The sequence below is a fragment of the Chinchilla lanigera genome, unplaced genomic scaffold (assembly GCF_000276665.1).
Source record: "Chinchilla lanigera isolate Chin_1 unplaced genomic scaffold, ChiLan1.0 scaffold00024, whole genome shotgun sequence".
Classification (NCBI taxonomy): Eukaryota; Metazoa; Chordata; class Mammalia; order Rodentia; family Chinchillidae; genus Chinchilla; species Chinchilla lanigera.
In genome coordinates, this window is record NW_004955425.1 from 12101689 (window position 1) to 12123798 (window position 22110).

General features: G+C 37.9%; 1 protein-coding gene across 1 annotated transcript; it reads left to right on the forward strand.

The window, feature by feature from the left end:
* Positions 1–4817: 4817 nt before the first annotated feature.
* On the forward strand, positions 4818–19937 carry Tfam (transcription factor A, mitochondrial). Its single transcript, XM_005385914.2, has 7 exons — positions 4818–5323; positions 6068–6186; positions 7775–7845; positions 8724–8873; positions 15145–15240; positions 18415–18471; positions 18945–19937. The coding sequence occupies exons 1-7, from the start codon at positions 5223–5225 to the stop codon at positions 19092–19094; spliced, it is 744 nt and encodes a 247-aa protein (XP_005385971.1). The 5' UTR covers positions 4818–5222; the 3' UTR covers positions 19095–19937.
* Positions 19938–22110: the final 2173 nt, after the last annotated feature.

Consider the following 22110-nt stretch of genomic DNA (forward strand, 5'->3'; position numbering starts at 1 on the left):
CGGTTCCTGGTACCGGAGAAAAACCAAAATAAATAAATAAATAAATAAAATAGAAATAATATCAACTTGCAAGATTTCTGGAAAGTTTAGAGATAATATATGTAAAACACTAGGCACATAATAAGGAATAAATTATAATTATTTGTATATTTACAGTAATATTAGGGCAAATGCAATGGATCATATTGACTTATTAAAAGCATCCCGTCAATCTACTCATAGTTTTCACCCAATCTTTAAGTCACCTTTCAGGATTTTCCAGTGACATAATTGAACTGGGGCATGTACTTTTGCATAAAATTATAGCTGTCCTTTTTGCTTGTCCTCCATTCTACTGACTCACAGAATCAGCTTTAAATTAGAAGAGCTATATTTATTTTTTCATAATGCTGTTACAGCAGTGGCTAAAAATAAATCTGACATGCACTTAATAAGTTGCATGCAGACTTTTTAGTAATTTTTTTTTTTTTTTTTGTCTTTTTGAGACAGGGTCTTGCTATGCAGTTCAGGCTGGCCTTGAGCTCACTTTGTAGCCCCGGTTGGTCTCGAACTCACAAGGGTCCTCCTGCCTCAGCCTCCCAAGTGCTGGGATTACAGGCATGCGCCACCACGCCCGGCAGATTTTCCAGTAATTGAAAGACCACTTATAAACTAATTGGAATGGCTGGGAACTATTAACATGCAATAGCTCTTTCTTCAAATTTCTCTATTTCCTTTTTCCTTCCTTTTGTATAATAATCTAAGAGGCAAACTCCAGTGATGTAAAGAGAGACCATAAAGGAATGAAAAAAAAATGTAAAAGAAAGAAAAGTTACGCATGTAGTTTCCTACACATGTAATTTCTTAAACTCCATTTAAAGAAAATAAACTAAGATATTTAAATGAGTTGTAAAATGTTTTTCATATTGTCTCACTGAATTTATACTTTCACAATTGTTGCGTATTTACACTTTGTACCCCAATCAGACTGTGACCTCTTGAGGTCAGTTATAGTGTTCTATCATCTTGTGTCCCTTCCAGTTTACACTGCCATGGAATTGTTGATCAGTATTTTCTTTGAATGCAGTGTTGATAGATCCTATTTCCAGACATGTTTTACTCATAAATTCAGTTTCACATTTTTGTGGTACATTCTCCAGCCTATTTTTAATTTTTGAGGCAGGATCTTGCTAAATCACTAAGTTGTCCAGGCTGGTTTGAGCTTTGGATCCTTCTGCCTCAGCTTCCCAGTGCGCTGAGACATCAGGTGTATGCCACCATGTCCAACTCAGAATCACATCTATTTACTGTCCTAGAGCTATTAGGAATTACTCTGATTGTAGCTAAATTATGCATCCATTATAAAAGCATGGCTATTTCTTCTTTTAGTAATATTTTCCCTTCATTTGTGTGACATCCATACATCTATCTCATTATTCAGCAGGAAATCTATTTGGCAGCAAATTATCCACACTTTTGGCCTGTAACTATTTATTTGGGCCACTTTCTGTTTTACATATGCAGGTGTCAATTAACCAGGATCATTACTTTCATATACATATTCTAAAATTGTGCACGGTTTTCATCTTCACATACCACTGTCTTCTGGTGGCAAATGATACTTCTAACAGGAAATTGTTATTTTCTAGAGGTCCAGATTGATATAAAAATAATCTATGTAGAGGCTAATCTCTTTACCTTGTCTATCTCCCTGCCATCTGTCCAGCTGTGTGTCCATCGATCTGTTTGCTCACTGTGCTGTGACAATGGAGGGGATTACAAGGAAGCTGAAGACCTAGTCCTGTCCTACTCCTGTCCTAACTTACTATCTCTTGAAAGCGGGAACTCCATACAGTGAAAAGATCAGACACAGGAGTGGTATATGGCAAGTCACAGTAAGTGACAACAAGGAAGATATTTGGAGCTGGAATGATGTGATGTGTTGACTATGTTTGAGGAATGGGTTAATATGAGCAAAGCACTGCACAGTGAACCGCAACATGCTCAAGACTGAAAATCGTACAGCTTGGGACCACGAAATCTTGTTTTTTCTCATCTGGAAATTAGAAACAATAATTATGACAATAACTTCACTTTTTCTTTAATTTATGAGTCTTACATTAACATGTGAATATAACTTAACAGTGTGTTTCTTTCTTTAACTATTACAGTCTTTCTACTCAAATATTAAGTATTTTAAGGAATGTGAAAATTGCAGTAGGAGAGCAGAGCAAGGCTGGTAATTTGATATGTGTATCTGTGGGATTCTACAAAGAATAATTTGTACACTGCATAATTTAATCATTTTCACAGCAGTCCTGAGAATCAACCGTTACTATCTCCATTTTATAGAGGGAAAAACGTTGGGTTAGATGTTGCTATTGCTAAGGTCACACATCTAATAAGTGTAAGAGCAGGATCTGAATCCAAATGTGTCTTACTTTTAAGCTTGTGTCCTTCATACTTTTCACTATATTGCTGTATCACACAAAAACAATACTAAACTCAAATCCAAATGAAATGGTTTGATATGCCTATTAAATCAGAAGAAGAAATAAGTACTTAAATAATACACTATTTTTTAAAAAGTGCCAATAAAGCTAAACAGGAAAGGAAAGACCATTTCATAGAGGTTTAATGTGCTATGTATGAGAATCCAAACTTGATTGTGTCAGCAATCAGTAGGCATTGAGGCTTCAAGTAAGAAATAGGATCATTCCCTGTCTGGCAGTTGGTGCTCAGCACAAATGAAAAGACTGAATGGGTTTACCTTTTAGAAAGACCGATTTTGTAACTGTGGTGCACAGCTTGGAGGGAACTAATACTGGCAAATTACTGTATGAGTTTGGGCAAAGATGTCAGAGCCCGAGCCAGCTCGTACTGGTTAGAGCCAATTATGCTCATTCCTGCCCAACTTCAGATTCAGGGACTTCAGACTGATAGTTTGAGATCAACGAGTGGAGAATCTACACTACAGAACATGGCAAACATCACAGGTGAGGGCTTTCTTCTTTTAAGAACTGATTCCTGCACATATTCCTGGTATGAACAAAAGCAGCAACGTGGGACTAGAGAAGACAGGACACATCCGAGCAGGACGGATGAGGCAGACTCATAGAGGGTTCATGGAGGTGGAGTACCGATTGGGGAGATTCTAGAAGGATTTATCAATTTATTGGCTTGGATGCTTGATGTGGAAAATTGGTGCCCCTTACTAAGAGTTCAAGATAAAGGAAAGATAGTGAATTTTGTTCAGGGAGTCTTGAGGTACATGTGAGGCACAGTTGTGAAAATGTCTAGAAGACAGGGTTCATCTGTATATGGAACTCAAAGGAGAGGTCTGGATTTAATATAAAATATGGAAATCGTGAGGATGTCACTGACAGTTGAAGTTATGAGAGTGAATGAACTTTCAAAACAAAGGAAAAGAATCCTGATAAAGGCTATAGTAAGTCTTTCTTTTATAAAGTAAAGATAAATGAAATCGTGTGTCTTTTTGTCCAAAGACAGTTTGAGTAAGTAGGTAGAGCTATGTAGTTCTTTGTAAAAACATTGACAAGAAAAGTATCAGTGCAATATAGATGAGTTTTAAAGACGACTGGTAACTGCTGAAAAGAGAAATAAGATCGATTTAATTTATAAGACCTTTACAGCAAGAATTTTCGCAGTGATACTTGAAAACAACATTTAAAACTCCTAAACTCTTTACATCCAACATCTGAAAGAAAAAAAACATTCTAGGAAAATAGTGAGGAAACGAATTGTTTTAGAAATCATCTTAAATGAAATCATGAGAAATTTTTATCTCATACTTTATCTTGGCACTGTGTTGTAATTACTTACTTCCCTGCCTGTGCCATCAGATTTTAATACGGAAACGCTATCTTTTATCTCCCTATGTTTAGTAACTTGTTGATAGTATATACTCAGAAAAATTTGATACTATGACACAATGGGAGGTTTGAATAGATTACCTGGAAGGTCCCTTTTAACCCTGAGGGCTTATGAAAAGGGAAATGGTAATACTTGTTTACCACTTAAAAGAAGAAGTGGGCTTAGTCCTAGGTGGCCCCAAAGAGCCAGTGTTTGGCAGTTACAGAAAGATAGTAGGTTCTCAGCCCACTTCACTTTTTACACTGGTAGGAAAATTTTAACAATTACAGATATCCAGCTGAAGAAGGGCTGTCCTAGGAGGTGGTTACCTTTTAAGGGAACTGATATTCGACAGCTGGAAGAGCCCTTAGGTGTCTTTAGGTCTTCCTAATCTTTTTCATACCATTGCCTGTACAGAAACTGTTATGTATACAACACACATCAACACTTGTACATCACATCAATCAGTTTCACAGGCGTACTTGTCATACTTTCTCGGGGCTTTGGTTGGAAAAACTCATCTAAGCCGCCCCACTTGCAGAGCGGAAACTGAATCTTAGTGGGGGATACCTCAGTCCCTGGGCACAATGTGAATGCCAGTGCTGGAACCAGAACTCCAATCTGCAGTGCACTAGCGTAAGTCTCCTCTGATCACATTAAGTGGAGCTGGAGGACGGCTCTACCGTGCAGTAGACGGGAACAAAGTCTAAATCCAGTTTTAAGTGGGGTCCAAGGCCACTGCATTAAAACTTGCTAGAAGCTGGGGTACTGTTAAAAACGCCCATTCATGAGCCCCATGCTGACACAGAGCAGCTCTGCCCGAGGCCCCGAGAATCTGCATTTGCAGGGCTGTGACTTCCCGCTCTCTCCGTTCTCTGCACTCCGAGCGGGCTCCGCGGGGCGCGCATCCGGAGCAGCGCGGGCTGGACAGCTGTCCCTCGCGCTTGCCGTACAGCGACTGTGACGTGCAGCCGTCGGGGCGTCACGGGCCTACGCAGGCAAGGGTCGAGGCCGGGTGTGGCCGCCGCGGTCCCTCAAACAGCGCCCAGACCCAGCTAAGGGACCAACTGCGGAGGCGACCCGCGGCCTGCCGCGGAGACCAGGGCCCTCTGCAGGCGAGAAAGCCGCGGCTAGCTTTCACCGCGCGGGCACGCTCGGTCCCTTCATCCGCCCGCCCCGGTACTCGCCGCTGCGCCTGCGCAGCTTCTGCCCTTCCCGCCTCCTGACCGGAAGTTGCCCGACTTCCCATAGTGCCTCGCGAGTGGCGGGCATGATAACAGAGCGGTCGGGGTAGCTCGCGGACTTCAGGTGTCATTACCTTGGCCATTCATTACAGCCGTGGCCAGGCCTGTGTGTTGTCCGCCGGTGCGATGGCGCTCCTCCGGGGTGTGTGGGGCGTGCTGAGGGCTCTGGGACGGTCCGGAGCAGAGCTGTGCGCCGGCTGTGGAAGTAGACTGCGCTCTCCCTTCAGGTAGACGGGTCACCGCGGCGGGGGTGGGCTCGGGGCCCGGTGTGGACGCTGCCCTCCGGGTCCGCCGTCCGACCCGGTGGTGCGGACGGCCTGGCCGGGGGATCGGAGACCGCACCTTTATCTTCGTAGCACGCGTCCATCCTGCTACCCGCACTGCCTCCTCCCGCCCCTCCCCGTCGTCCAGGCTTCAGCTCAGGCTGGGCTTCCTCCGCCAGATCGCGCCAGGAGTCTCCCGCCATTAACCAGGCGCGCAAAGTGCAGAGCCGTGCAGCCGGAGGACGGGTGCCTTCCGCCCTCTACTCCTGCCAGGAGATGAGGACCCTGGGACTGAAGTCCTGGCGCCCTGCCTTTTGGCTCGGGCGGGATTTTAAATAGATCGGAAGAGCTGGGGATGCAGCTAAGTGGTAGAGGGCCCAGCATCACACGGCAGGGGTCCCCAAAAAGATAAATGCGAGTAGTATTCTTGGTGAGAGTATCAGCTGTCTAGCATTTTGAAGACATCTTATTTGGCATCCGTTCCTATACAGGTGGATACGAGCAAGTAAACGCCCAATGTTCTCCACTGTGCTCTCTTGCATAGTGGCCCACCCTCAAGCTGTAAGGTGTACTTCTTTTCCTACTTCCACCTGGCCCAAACTTGCTCTTCAGAAACGGTTTCTTTCTCTACTTCTAATAAAACTTGGCTGTAAAAAACAAAAACAAAAAAAGCCTGACATCAACTATTTTCTTTTTATTTATGTATAGTATTGTGTATGTTCCGAAATGGTTCTCATCTACCTTGAATGGATATCCTAAGAAACCTGTCAATTCATACATTCGATTTACTAAAGAAAAGATGAGCATACTTAAAGCTCAGAATCCAGGTAAGGAGTTTTGGAGCTGGTGCTCTTTTCTGATGTCATAAAAAGCCTACTAAGTAGTTACACTATAAACTTGATGTACATTTTTAGTGACTCCTGGAGCATTCATTTTGTTTGAAGGTCTGTAGAATATGTAACATATTATTACCAAATAGAAATACTTTAAATATAAGTGAGAACTAATGACATGTATATTTAAAATGTAGTTTGGAAAGCACACTGGGAAGAGCATGAAAAAGTTGAATTTAGGGCCTAGTTGTCTTTAGCTTAGGGTACCACTGACAGGTCTGATCTCTTGCTTAGCTGCTGCTGCTGCTTTTCTTGTTGTTTTTTTGAGACAAGGTCTCACTTTGTAAATTCATGTCAGATTTGAACTCAGTTTGGTTCTTCTCCTCAGCCTCCCAAATGCTGCGATTTTAGGCACATACCATCACACCCAGTTTAGTTGCTCCTGCCTTAGGGCAGTCGTATAATTGCAATGAAATAGCTTATGTGGAAGTGTTCTGAAACTGAATTACAATGGTGCCTCACTTCACGAATTCTTTCACGATTCTGGCTGCAGAATTTATCTGATGTGGGCTAGGGTTAAGAACGAATTCTGTGACAAGAATTGTGGAAAGAATTAAGTTCAACTTTTTTTCATTGAGAATTGTTCTGCATTCCTGAAAAAAGACTTCCAGGTAAGATGTTTGTTGATTGCCTAGAAAACTTTAACTAATGTCTATGTATGACTTTTAAGTACTTTAACATGCAGCACTTCCCAGGACATCTGTGAAAATCAAATAAGCTATAATAAACATGCTTATATTACAGATAAGGAATTAGTTTTAAGAAACATGTGTAAGTACCCACATCTTTTTAAACATAAGACTTAGAACTGACACTTGGTTGTCAAATCACTTGTACTCCAGCATTCCAGTTAAGGCAAGAAAGAAAACTGAAAATAATGGATTAATTTGAGAATAGCTTGTTTTCAAATAGTATTTTGTAATTGAAATACAAGGTGTGTTATGTGAAGTAAGACTGTACCTTGTGATTTAGTGGGGTTTTATGAAGTTAATAATTCCTCTCAGGAGGAAAACAAATGTTTGATATGTAGGTGTAAAAAATTTGAGGCAATTCATAAACTCACCTTCTTAAAGTCAGTTTTTGTTTTTGCCGTATTAGGGAATGATCTCAGGGCCTTCCCACTGAGCAGTGTTCCCAGCTATTTTTAAATTTTGAGATGGGAGTCTTGCTAAGTTGCTTAGGTTTAGTTCAAACTTGCCATTCCCCTTCCTCAGCCTCCAGAGTGCTGGGATTACAGGCATGTACTACCACACCTGGCTACTAGTAGTCTATTTCTGGAGACTGTTTTTTTATGGTATACGATGTACTCCTTAGTTATTAAATAACAGGCTTTTCACATTGTTGGATAAAATTTTAATTTGCCATACTTAAATTAGTTGGGTAAAGAAAAGTTAATTGTATTAAATATGGTGTACAGTGTCTGTAACATAAGTTTTAGAGCTAATAAATTGTACGGTTTTTAGAAATTAATCCTGAGATATAAAATCGTGACATCTTTTTTTCATTTTATTCCAATTTGTAGATAAAAAAGTTACAGAAATAATGAAAAGAATTGCAGAACAATGGAAGGAACTTCCTGCTGCAGAGAAAAAAGTAAGGCTGTGTTTTCAACATTGCAGACCAGTTATTCTGCAGTTAAGAAAGTTGTCATGCCTTTTAAAGAACTAGATGACCCACAGTTTTTTTAAACATCCAAAATAAACCACATGCTGGTCCGTAAAGCATACTAAAGCAAATGCCAAAGAATCAGAACTATACCATAAATAATATCAGATTATAGTGCAATAAAAACACAAATGAATGGCAAAAGAAACCACAGAAATTATGGAAATTAAATACTCTCTTGAATAATCAAAGTGTCACACAAGAAATCAAGGAAATTAGACAATTCCTAAAATCAAATGATAATGCCATTACAACATATCAAAATGTATGGGACACAATAAAAGCAGTTTTAAGAAGAAATTTTATAGCTGTGAATGCCCACATCAGAAAAAGAGAATGAACCCAAATAAATAATCTAATGATACACTTCAACATCCTAGAAAAAAAAGAACAATCCAAAGCTAGTACAAGAAAAAAAAAAAAACTATTATAAAGACTGGAGTAGCAATTAAGGAAATTGAGATAAAAACCCCCCAACAAAGAATCAATGAATCAGAGTTGACTCTTTAAAGAAAACAGACAAACCCTTAGCCAGTCTTACTTTATACCTTCTGACCAGCATAAATGATATAAATATGGATGTATAGGAGTAGAGTTCAGTGGTTGGTAGCAGTTTGAAAATGGTGGCTAATTGCTGTTCTTACGATGATTATCAAGTATATAGAAAATATATCTCATCCCAGAGTATGTTTTTCTCTGTAGTTCAGTCTGTTTATCTAGTCATACAGTGGTCCTTCCTTGGCAAATGTGCTATGTTGAATTTGCCTGCAACAGCTTATTGATTTCTTTGAGTTTTTTATATATAGATGTATGAAGACGCTTATAAGGTGGAGTGGGAGGCATACAAAGAAGAGATGAAGAGAATTAATGAAGCACTAACTCCAGCTCAGAGAGCATCTTTAGCAGAAAATAAAGCACAAAGACGTTTAAAAAGGAAAGGAATAATGAAAAAGAAAGTATGTATCCATGAAAACTGAAGTTCACATAATTATGGACATACGTAGCTTTCCCTTTTTTTGATGATAATATGTAGTATGTCGTAGAATGTCATCAGGTATGCTCTAGCCAGGCAAAAGTGGGAGAGTGCTTTTTCCACTGTGAGCACTTGTCATTGAGTCTGTCTTGGAAACCCTTGATATGACTTTCAGTTGTATCCAGATTTGAGATATGTAGTTGGTAGGACTGGTAGGAAAGCTGTGGAAAGACTTACAGAATAGGCACTCTTAATGTAGCACAGAAGAGTGCCAATTTAAGTATCAAATCAGATGTATCTTTGGGGTAGAATTCTTTTTTAAAAATTTTTATTTTTATAGTTACATGCTTATAGTACATAATGATTACATTTCTTGTGGGGAGTTGGTACAGGTACATAATACACCTTCATTCCTTTTATTATCCCCTCTCCCTGCACACACTACCTCTTTCTCCCTTTCTTGGTGTCTATCACTGAAGCTTTGTAGTATAGTAAATCTTCAGATCTGGAACTGTGATGCTTCTTGCTTTGCTCTTGTTACCCAGAATTGCTTTTGCTATTCTTGGTCTCTTTTGGTGTCATATGAATTTTAGGATTGTTTTCTCTACGTCTGTAAGGGATGCTATTTGTATTTTTATTGGGATTGCATTAAATCTGTGTATCAGTTTTGGAAGTATGATCATTTTGACAGTATTGGTTCTGCCTATCCAGGAACAGGGGTTATCATCCCGTTTTCTGATGTCCTCTTTCATCTCTTTTTTTTCAGAGTACTGCATTTTTCATTGTAGAGGTCTTTTTCACTTTGGTTAGGTTAATTCCTAAGTGCTATTGTGAATGCTGTTTTTTTTTTATTTCTTTCTCAGTTCATTATTGATGTACAGGAGTGCTATTGATTTTTGTATGTTGACTTTGTATCCTGCTAGCACACTACTGAATTTGGTTATTATTTCTAGGAGTCTTTTTAAGTGAAATTTTATGGGTCTTTATGTAGAGGATTATGTCATCTGCAAATAATGATAATTTGACTTCTTCCTTTCCTATACTTACCCGTTTTATTTTTCACTTTCCTGATTGCCCTGGCCAATGTTTTGAGTACTATATTGAACAGAAGTGGTGATAGTGGACATCCTTGTCTTGTTCCTGGTTTTAGATGGAAAACTTACAGCTTTTCTCCATTTAACATGTTCCTGTCAGTTTAAACCACCAGCAGTGCATGCATGACTGTATTATCTGGCAGCTTGAGCCACCAGTGCTTAGCTGTTTTAGCATCAAATGTTGGAATTCAAATCAGAGCCACCCAGCTGTAAGACATATAAATGACCCAATTGTGAACGTGTTAATGTGACATTGGTCTTTGGTTTGTCATAAATGGCTTCCATCAGATTGAAATAAGGTGCTCCTATATGTATTTTCTTTGGGATATATATATTTTTTGAAACAGGGTCTCATTATGTAGTGCAGCGTGGCCTTCAACTTGCTTATGTAGCCCAGGCTGGCCTCTGACTCACAAACATCCTCCTGCCTCAGTACCTCAAGTATTGGGATTACAGGTGTGCACCGCTATGCCTGGCTTCTTTGGGATTTTTATTAAGAGTATGTTAGATTTTGTGAAAAGACTTTTTTGTACATATATGATGATCATGTGATTTTTTTTTTTGTCCTCTTTATGTGATATATATATTATTTTTGTTGATTTGTATGTGTTTAACCATCCCTGTATCCCTGGGGTAAAGCCTGCTTGGTCATGATTATGACCTTTTGATGGTTTGTTACATTCTGTTTGCCATATCTTGTTGAGGAATTTTGCATCCGTGTTTATTAAAGAGATTGGCCTGTAGTCTTCTTTTTTAATAGTGCCACTTCCAAGAATGACTTTGGGAATACATCATCCCTTTCAGTTTCATTAAAGAATTTGAGGAATATTGGTGTTAGATCTTTCCTGAAATTCTTATACAATTCAACTGTAAATCCCTCAGAACCTGTGCTTTTCTTAGTTGGTAAATTTTTTATTACTACCTGTTTCACTGCCTATTAATGGATTATTCAGGATTTTTGTATTTTCCTGGTTCAATTTTGATAGTTTCTATGTATCTAGACATCCCATTTTTTTTTTTCCTGGATTCTCCAATTTATTGGAATATAGATTTTTTAAGGTAGTTGTTAATAATCTTTTGGATTTCTGTTGTCCATTGTGATTTTTGCCTTTTTTATTTCTAATTACATTGGTTTGATTCTTTTTTTGGTAAGATTGGCTAAGGGTTTGTCTGTTTTCTTTAAAGAATCAACTCTGATTCATTGATTCTTTGTTGGGTTTTCTTTTGTGGTCTCAATTTCCTTAATTTCTGCTCCAGTCTTTATAGTTTTTTTTTCTTGTCCTGGATTTGGATTTGGATTGTTCTTTTTTTTCTAGGATGTTGAAGTGTATCATTAGATTATTTATTTGGGTTCATTCTCTTTTTCTGATGTGGGCATTCACAGCTATAAAATTCCTTCTTAAAACTGCTTGTATTGTGTCCCATACATTTTGATATGTTGTAATGGCATTATCATTTGATTTTAGGAACTGTCTAATTTCCTTGATTTCTTGAGTGACACATTGATTATTCAAGAGAGTATTGTTTAATTTCCATAATTTCTGTGGTTTCTTTTGCCATTCATTTGTGTTTTTATTGTACTATAATCTGATATTATTTATGGTATAGTTCTGATTCTTTGGCATTTGCTTTAGTATGCTTTACGGACCAGCATGTGGTTTATTTTGGAGGAAACTTCATGTGCTGCTGAGAATAGAATGTATATTCTGTTGTTAGATGGAGCACTCTGTAGGTATCTCTTAAATCCATTGTTTGAAGGTTTGGTTCAACTCTGATATTTCTTTGTTGATTTTTTTTTTTTTTGTCTAGTTGATCTATTTGTGACAGTGTGGTTTTAAGGTTCCCCCATGGTAATTGTGTTGTTTACCTGATCTTTTATGTCCAGGAATATTTGTTTTATGAATTTGGGTATACCAGTGGCCTACCCTTACTGTAGTAAAGAGATATATTATTATTATATAAACACTAAGATGACTATATAATGACAGACAGTAAATACCTACTGCATGTAACAGCTATACCTCCACTAACAATCAACAGTGATGGCGTGCAGCTAACTATCTAAAGATTCATAAAGCTTAGTTGTTATATAGTAAAGGTTGAAGGGTGGAAAAGGAAAGAAAAATTTGAATAGTTATGTAATGAAAAATTAGGAGGAGAGAAAATTAAGAAAGGGATTGTATTAGGGTGTAAAAGGAAATTAGTAGAATTAGATAAAAGTAATAGAAAAGAAGAAGAGAAAATAATTTAAAAAATGAAAAAATGGAAAAATGAAAAAGTCCCAAGTGCCCAGAACCATTGAAAAAGCAAGAAGATGTGCTCCCTGCCCCCACCAGGTTGAGTTGTTTTGTTTTGTTTTGTTTTGTTGTGTATTAGAATGAGTGGTTTTGTCCTGTGTTACGCAGTTTTGGAACCTATCAGGTTTTCTGGTTTTCTCCTCAGTTTATGGCCTGTGGGTTTATGAAGCGTCCCTTTGTCCGTTCCCCCCAGGCTATGGCATCAGCTCAAGCCGAGCCATGTCTTTGTTCACATTGGTAGATTGGGAAAGCAATTGGACCTCTTACCTCTGCTGCATATAACAGCAGAGTGAGGATTTAAGCAGTTTGCTGGACTTAACACCAACACTTTCAGCCTCAGCCACCTCTGAAAGCCACACAAGCGAGGCCTGGCTTCTCACCATGGAGGACAGGGCCCTGTATCTTTCCCAACCTGAGTTCAGCTTCTTAGGAAGTCAGTGTCTAGCCTGCTGCTTGTCTTCAACTTTCTCTCGCCCAGTAGTAACTGGGAGGATGACACTGAGAACTCTAAAGTGAAGTTGTTTTCTGGTTTTTCTATGGTTCAGTCTTAAATAATCAACTCCTTCCCCAAATAGTGCCTGATTAATAAGCACTCTCTGCAGTATGGCAGGTGCTGCATTGGATTCCTTTACCTGTAGTCTGTAGTGTGGAAGGAGTCACTTAGAGTAACACACCATGCTATTTTTGCAGTTTACAATAGTTGGGGGCTTTTCTGGGCCTAGTGCCAGTGGCCCAGTTGTTTCTCCCTAGAGCCCCCAATGCTGGAGGCTCACTTTGTTTCTACAGAGAAAGGTTTCCTTTCTGGGGAGCTAGGGTAAGCTTTGTTCTTTTCTCTGTGTTGTTACTCCATTCCTCCAGCTTCTGGAGTTTCCTGTTTTTACTGTCTGGTCCTTCTATATTCCCAGAGATCTTTTTGTTTTTCTTCTTCTCTTTGCCAATTTGTTATTTCTCAGCTGTCTGGATTCCAGGTTCTAGAAAGGCTATATTTTGCTGCTGATTGCTACTCCACCATTTTGGTCTCTAGAATACAATTCTATTTTTCCGTAGAGAAATAACTATTAAAATCCCTACATGGTTCAAAATTTGTAGTTCTCAGCTTAAAGTGTTAGTTTACTTCAAGGTCATTGTTTGAAAGTTAGACTGCTTTTTTTTTAAACCACTACTACGTGTGAGTTGGTAAACTTGTTGGTCCAGTACTTACAGTATTCAGAAATGGCTTTCAGAGTTAAAACTCTTTCTCTGCAAATAATAGATTCTGTCCTTGACTGTGAGAAGCCAAGGCCTTTCTCCCTGACCACAGGGTTTTCAGCTGTCCTAGTGCTAGGGCCGATGACTCACCCAGTTCAAGTCAATGATGATCTGAGTGCAGGTACACTTAAAAGATCCAAAAGGGATACTAAGAGTGAGAAGTAAAGTATCTGCATAGAGATGATACTTGGAAAGTGATTACTACAGTGTGTTTCCCTCTTTCACTCCCTATTCCTCCTCCTCAAAGAACTCGGCCTGTGGTGAAGGTAAAGAGGGTCAGAACTGAGGACTGGGCAGATAAAAGGGGTTTGCCTTTCTGTCTTCACTCTTCAGTAGAATCATTTCTCGCATTAAAGATTCTTAATGCCATCAAGTTTGGAGATCTGGCCAAGTGTGAGGATTAAGAGTTGTGAGTGAAGAGAAATCCCTAGGTAGGAGAGAAATCCCTAACAGTGGCTCTAGAAACAATGGGCAAAAGTATTTAATTAAAAAATTAAAGTGTCTAGAGTCTGCAGTAATTTCAGTACTAAGTGAATGAGAGATTTAGAAAGAATTGTCTCTGTGTGTAAATCAGAACTCTACTTTTACTATGAATAAAATTTAGATTTGTTACTGATTATAACCAAATTGCCAAGAATCATAGACTTTTTAAGATTCTTAGCCAGGCATGGTGGCACACACCTGTAATCCCAGCACTCAATAGGCTGAGGCAGGCGGATTGCCGTGAGTTCAAGGCCAGCCTGAACTACATAGCAAGACCTTGTCTCAACAAACATAATCCAATCAAACAAAATCCAAAACCAATTAAACAAACAAAAATTCATATGTTACTTACTATCCAAATTTGGAAACTAAATACAGTAACACAGTAGCCCTCATTCTCTGAATGGGGGAACTAAACCAAATTAGATAGCAAGAGATGGTTGGTTGTTTTCTTTCCCCCTTTAGTACCTAATAAAAGAATGGAATTTAACACATCGGTTGCACTTTAATGGTGGCATTCAAGGAAGAAATAAATCGGGAGAGATTATTATACGATAGCCCTGTGTTTGTGAATTGGAACGGTTCACATATGGTGATTTGGTCTAGAGCAGTGATGGCAAACCTTTTAGAAACAAGTGCCCAAGCTGTAACCCAAACCCACTTATTTATTACAAAGTACCAATGCTGCAACTGAACCTGAATAGCAAGCTTTTAGTTTAGAAAAAACAACTCACACATTAATATCTTTTGTCTTAAGAGAAAAATAACATGCCATAGGGTGGTGCCACAGGTTCGCCACCACTGGCCTAGGGCATGGTGGTGTCCTTGAGGGATGAAACTAGAATAGTTTTATCTTTGTTAAAGCTTCATTTATATATATGTTTGATTAGTTCATGAAGACCATAAAAATAACATATAAAGAATTTGAGTATGGAAAAATAACTCATGAAATTTTTAAGATTTAGTGCTTTCAAAATATTTTGACTCAATGAGATAAGAATTATGTACTTTGTATAAAAATACCAGCATTCATTTTATTTCTGTAATGCATAGTAGTGAATAGTTTCTGTAGGAAAAATTAAGTCTTAGTAAATTTAAAACTATACCTAACTCTATTACTTTTGTTACTTAGGAGTTATCAATGCTTGGAAAACCAAAAAAAGCTCGCACAGCTTATAACATTTTTTTATCTGAATATGTTCAAGACTGTGAAGGTGCTACAATACAGGTAAACAGCTACATTTGTTTCTGATTTTATTTTCATTTAAAAGTTACTTGGAAAAAAATGAAAAATACAGATTACTTGGGAATTCTAGGATTGTCATTTGTTAGGTGGTCACAGAAAGTTTTGACAGAAATTAAACTTTTTTTTTTTTTAGAAATTAAACTTTTGATAAGGCCTTATTTATTTATTTTGGTACCAGGAATTGAACTCAGGACCTTGCACTTGCGAAGCAAACGCTTATGCCACTGAGCTATATCCCTGGCACTTTTCATAAGGCCTTACTTATTGAATCTGTTTTAAAGAAAAACATTGGGCTGAGGGTGTAGCCCAGTGGTGGAGCACTTGCTTAGTATGTGTAAATCACTGGATTTGAGCCCTAACAACATACACACAAGAAATCCCTTTTCTTAGCATAAGCAATTAATATAAGTCCATCATTGCTGACACCTTGCCAACTTTTTAAATTTAAAAAAATTTTTGCACATTTATGGAGATATTAACGCTTTTGTGGAGACTCTGCTCCTCAAGCAGGTCTTAATAGTTTCATGGTCACTGGAAAGAATGTGAGTAGAGCTATCATAGAGCGGAACCTCGGTTCACGAACTTAATTCTTTCCGTAGTCCTAGTCGCAAACTGAATTGGGTGAGAACTCAATCAAATTTCCACATAAGGCCAATGTTGAACCTAACCATTGAATTTGATTTGGTTCACAACCAGAATTGTAGAAAGAATTAAGTTTGTGAGCCAAGATACCGTTGTATTTTTTTTTTCTTTTTTTTGAGAGCTACAATATTTTCTACTGGGAATTGAGTATAACCTATTGCTTCCTGTAATATCCTTTAATAAAACTTTGATTATGCACATAGGAATGTGTTCTATATGTGAATATATCGAAGAAAAAAGCTTGTCAGTCACTACTGGGGCTATCTTTCCATTTTTCTTTCATAGGAGGCCAACATAGGTGGTTGTGTTTTTCTGTGTACAATATGACAAGGTGAAAAAAATGAGTGTTCACATCCCTAACTCTTGTCAATCTGAAATGATATTTTTGGCAGTCTGCCTCTTTGGGGTTATTTGGATCTGTAATTGCACAAATCCTATTTACCATATACTTAAATAATGTATATATATTACATTGTGTTCCCTGGCTACATACTTGAACTCAATTACTCTTCTCAGAATTTTGAATTTAATTTCTATAGTTCTGTATTACTGAAACGTAAGTTGTCCTATTTTTTTCCATTGGAATTTAGTTCAGTTACTACCTTGGAATTAGTTTTCTTATCATTATAGGAAGGTTATATGCTAGAGAATTCTTCTAAATTAGTACTTCTCAACTCTGACAATACCCTGGAGTCACTTAGAAACCTTAGTGGGTGGATTCTATCCCTGGAAATTGAAATACAACTTGACAATATTTTTATCCATTAAAAAATTTGGTTATATACATCCTCACAACTTATTTAAAGAATGAAAATGTTCTTTTAGGTTTGTTATGAAAAAGTAATTTCACTGCCTAGTGATATTCCATAATATAGAAACACATTCACTGCTTTGGGTGGTTCTTGTGGTATTTGTATCCCTATCTTTACTAATATTTTTTTTGAAACGGGGTCTTGCCATCTTGTTCGGACCTTGAACTCACTGTGTAGCCCAGGCTGCCCTCAAACTCCTGGCAATCCTCCTGCCTCAGCCTCCGGAGTACTGGGATTGCAGGCATGCACCACCAAGCTCAGTTCTGCTGATACTCTTACATTGTTGTTGCTTCTTGATTATTTTCAGTTATAAGCACTGTCTGTCTTGTATTTTATCACCTTCACTATTTCAGATAAACCTTTAAATCTCATTTCACTCTTCACATGTTTCATCTTTTTAGCTACCAATACAGTTATCATAATTTTGATTAAGCTGGGTGTGGTTGCTCACCCCTATAATCCCAGTACTCAAGAGGCTGAGGTAGAAGGATTGCCATGAGTTCAAGGCCAGCCTGGACTACACAGTAAGAGCCTGTCTCAAGAAACTATTAAAAAAAAAACAAACCCAAAAACATAATTGTGGTTAGATGAATATTGAGCATGTCTATATAATATGATCGTATGAGTACTATTCACAGCTGAGCTGTCCCATATCCTATAATTATTTTTTCTTTCTTTTAAAACTGATTTTCCCTAAAGCTGATTGTGTCTCGTTTTCTTTGTTTTTGATACTTAACACTAATTCAATCCCAAACTCTTCAATGCGCACCAGCTTTCAGCACCTCGGAGCGTGCCAGTCTGTCACTTTCAGTCTGCAGCCCTTTTGTTCCTGCGTGGCCCTGGCCTTCTATGTCGGGTGTGCGTCTGGTGGCTGACTTCCCAGGCTCTTCCTTCTTCTTCATCTTCCCTTGTCCTTCCTGGTTTACTCTGACTCTCCCATAGCATTTCCCCCACTAAAGGTGCATGGGAGGTTACACATTTTAGTTTTGTCTCTGTAAAAAGTCTTTGTCCTCACGTATGTGTGCTAGAGAAGGTATAGAACTCTAGGATGCAAATCAAATTTCTTCAAATTTTTCACAAGTATTGCTCCTTTTCTAGCTCATTATATTGTTTGTGAGAAATGTGAACGCGTTTTCATTGTTGGTCCTTTTGCATATGATCTGATTTCTTTATCTTCCCTTTCCCACTCTTTTTCTGTATTCTGACTCTCAATCTGAACTGCTCATCTAATTTTCTTATTTTAGCTTTTTACCCTCCTCACATACTGTGTATATTTAACTGTCCCTGTTTTTTTTACCCTTGAGAGAAGAATCAATGTGCCAGAGTCTGTTAGAGATGAGGTTAGGCCTCTTTTTCATTGGTTCGATGTGTCACTCAGTACTACCTTAACTTCTGTGTTACACCTGACTGGTGTAAAACATGTGCTTCCAGTGCCTTCAGCTAAGTAGAATTTGGGACTTGTATCGCTATGACTGTACCTAAACAGCTGGACACAAATTTTAGAATAAAACTAAGACTACAGGGAAGAAAGAAGTAAGCTGTTTAATAGTTACTATGTAGAAACAAAGGATGTTAATTGACACGGCTTTGTCTGTAATTATTGATGTTAGAGATTTTGTTGTTGGAGTAAATAATAAAAAAAGATTTTTCTTTAATCACCTAAATCCCCATACATAGTATTTAAATATATATTGTTTTACAGGCAAAATGGAAGTGTGCACGTGAAAACTGGAATAATATGTCTGGTTCTCAGAAGCAAGTAAGTATTACAGCTTTTAGTTTCAAGTATCCAGTTGGAATAAATATGAGAAAATACTTTAGGGCAAGGATTGATTCATGTTAAGGTAACCTATTAATAATAGCATTTTAAATTTACTTTCCTATTATTCAAATTAATTTGGCTTTTTTTTTCTTGGCAGTTTTTGACTGCAAATAAAATTGGTTTTTAAAACAGTATCATTCATAATCTTGTGCTCACTGTATTAAGTGGTAGTCCTACCTTGCTTTTACCACCCTCTCACACCCTGAAGCTGTAACAACTTCATTAATGTTTATAAAAGCTTGCTTTCTTACCCTTTTTCTCATCTATCATTTACCTCACGAAAACATTTTCTCTGTTCTCCCTTTATACATGCAGAGTTGTAATGAGATTTCTGTACACACGGACACACTCCAGAAGTTAATTACTCTTTTGTAAATTAAAACCCTGTTAACAATTATACTGTTTCTCAGGTGTATGAACAACTTGCCCAAGATGATAGAATTCGTTATAATAATGAAATAAAGGCATGGGAAGAACAGATGATTGAAGTTGGACGAAGTGATGTTGTACGTCGCAAGACATATTTACAAAATAGGATGACAAAGGACAAAGAAGACTGAGTTATGCCCCTCATGGATGGGCACAAGAAACCAATTAGGTCTCAATATCAGAGAGTAAAACTAAAATTAGAAAGAATAATGTTGGTAAACATTTTGTATTCAATTGCTTCTTTATCTCCTGGACTGCTGCCATTTGAAGATATTTTGTGGTAGTATTTCGAAAACCCAAACAGATGAAAGTTCATGCAGAATTTTATTTCGTGTTTAAGAAGTACTGGGGATCAGAGTAATTCAAGCAAATGTAGCAGTGAATCATTTTACCTTTAGTAAGGTAAATCAGTCTGTGAAGTTTTTTTTTATACTGGATAACAATTACGGAAATAGTATTCTTATTTCTGATACTATGGGGGCGGGAGTTTCTTTTCAAAATGGTCACAAATTGTGGGAGCCACAGTGTTCTACGATAGAATGCTAATTTGAAAATTTGAAAAAAAGGAACCAGAACCCTGTGTGGTGGGGCACACTTGGAAACCCAGTGCTTGGGAGGCTGAAGTGGAGTCGCCATGAATTTGAGGCAGCCTGGGCTACAGAGCAAGTTCAAGGCCAGCTTGGAATGTGAAGTGAGACCCCATCTCAATAAAAAAGAGCCAGACTGACTTAGGTAAATTCTAATTCTTACATATAATTCATACTGTATTTGGAATTGACGGTTGTATATGCAAGTGATTGTTCAGTGACTACTTTTTATAAAAGGGATGGAGAGATTTAAAACCCTTTTTCTCATTATCTTTTTCCTAAAGTACAGTTATGTACCAATATGTATGCATATTGGTTTATTTTACATAGAATAAAAATTTTAATGCTTTGTTTTACATGTTTCTGAATTAAACATTTTAACATTCATTTTATAGCTTTGCTTTTTTTAAAAAGTAGGGAATTGCATTTTTTCTACATTTTTCCCGTTTCATGTGAGTATATTTATTCACAAAGACTACTTGTGGTATATATTTTTAAATGAGAAATGTAAGAAACAAAAACCTTCAAAGGCAGGAGTGTGAAACCATACTGCATATGGGCCAATCCGTCTCACTGCCACCTTCATGGCTTGTGAGTTAAAAATTGTATTTATATTTTAAATAGTTTTTAAACAGAAGACTAAATACAAGAACTAATATGAAGTTTACCATCCATAAGTAATTTTGTTAGAGCACAACCATACTCTTTTTCTTCTGCATATTGTGTACAGCTGCTTTTGTATTGCAGCTAGAGTTGGGTGGCTGCTTCAGAAGAGCCTATTACCATCTGGCCCTGTGCAGACATCATACCAGCCATGGTTTATGGTATAATGCAGCGGTGATAGCTCTTCCCATGTATTAAGTGTTCAGTTACTTCCGGTGTTCCTGCTTTACAGTTCTCTCATATCTAAGAGAATTTATCACTATGTAAGCTAAACAGACATCGTGTTGACCCCCATTGTTTGCAAAGAAAGTAATCTTTTAGTCTCAAATTATGTTGTAAATAATGAAAAAGGTTTATTTTATGCAGAGCAAGATTCTCAGTTTGTTTGCAGTGGCTCAGTAAAACGTACAGGTTTCTCAGCACATATCGCAGCAACCTCACTGGAGTTGGGACCCTTCTTTAGCATGTGTTTCTTTTCTTGGGACTGTCAAGCAAAGGTTTTCAAAATCTGCTCCTCTTTCATCGTTAGTTCACAGGTATAACTCAGAGTTATACCTGTACGTGTATTGGTATTATTCAGAGTACTGAGAAATTGTAGCTTCTAGATGTGCTAAAAGACTTTTGAAGATTTTTGTTTTTTATTGATGGAAAATAAGTAAAAAGTCACAAAAGATGATTTCTTGTATACCAAACTTGACAAATGGAACTGAAGAGAAAAATGTAGTCTGAGAAGAAAGTGATAGGTATTTTCAAGTTGTTTTCTCCTGTGGAATCGAGTACAGGACAAAGTCATTAGTAAAACAAATGCTGTGGGCTTAAGGCAGGAGTAGTTTGAAGGTGAGGGAAAAGGAGAAGGCATGGCACTAGCTTAGCAGCTTCTCAGGCTTGCCAGATACAATGAAGCCCTGACTTCTGTGGCACCAAGAATGGTACTCATTGTGTACCATCTTCAGGAAAAGAGAGATGGTCACACCTCGGACCTTTGATTACATTGTGTGTTCCAGATGAGCTTAGGGAACACATAGGACCCAGTACAATAATCACTGCAGAGTGAGAAAAATGAGTTATGTTAACATCTACAGGACAAATGTAGCATAAAAACACTTGCAGGGAAATTTCCAGTGAGTCCTTACCACTTCCTGTACTATTTTATACTTATCTTGAAATTGTACTTTCCAAATACATTTGGAAGTTCAGTGCTTAGTAAGTTCTCTATCCTTACAATGTATAGAGGATGAGATGTAAAATAGTGTAAAAAGCTGGAGCAAAATCACTGCATAAGATTTTGTTTGGTATTCTTCGTAAAAGAAGATTGTTAGGCCAGGGATGTAGCTGAGCTGCGCAGAGCCTGGCTGGCAAGTGCGAGGTTGTGAATTTGATTCCCGGTACAAAAAAAAAAAAGTTGTTAATACTTTAATAAAATAATCTGGCTTCCAGCCCTTTCTTAATAAAGTACATGTAGAGCCGGGTGTGGTGGTGCATGCCAGTAATCCCAGCACTCGGGATGCTGAAGCAGGAGGATCGATGCGAGTTCGAGACCAGCCTGAGGTACAAAGTGAGCTCAAGGCCAGCCTGAACTGCATAGCAAGACCTTATCTCAAAAAGACAAAAATAAATAAATAAATAAAGTACATATAGAAGGTTAGTGTGCCACATACCACATGGCATCCATCCATTTGTAGCAATACCCAAGTTTTCTGATAACAGAGTAGGAACACAGTATCACTAACCAATGAATGTGAGCAAAACATTTGCTGTAGGAGCTGAAGGTGAGCGCTAGGGGCGGGAGCTGAAGAAGTAAAGTACATTACAAATACCAGTCATAACGAGATTCGTATGTGTTTGTCTATTGGAATGGTAATGGATATTTTGAAATAATTTGATTAGAGAGGGGGTT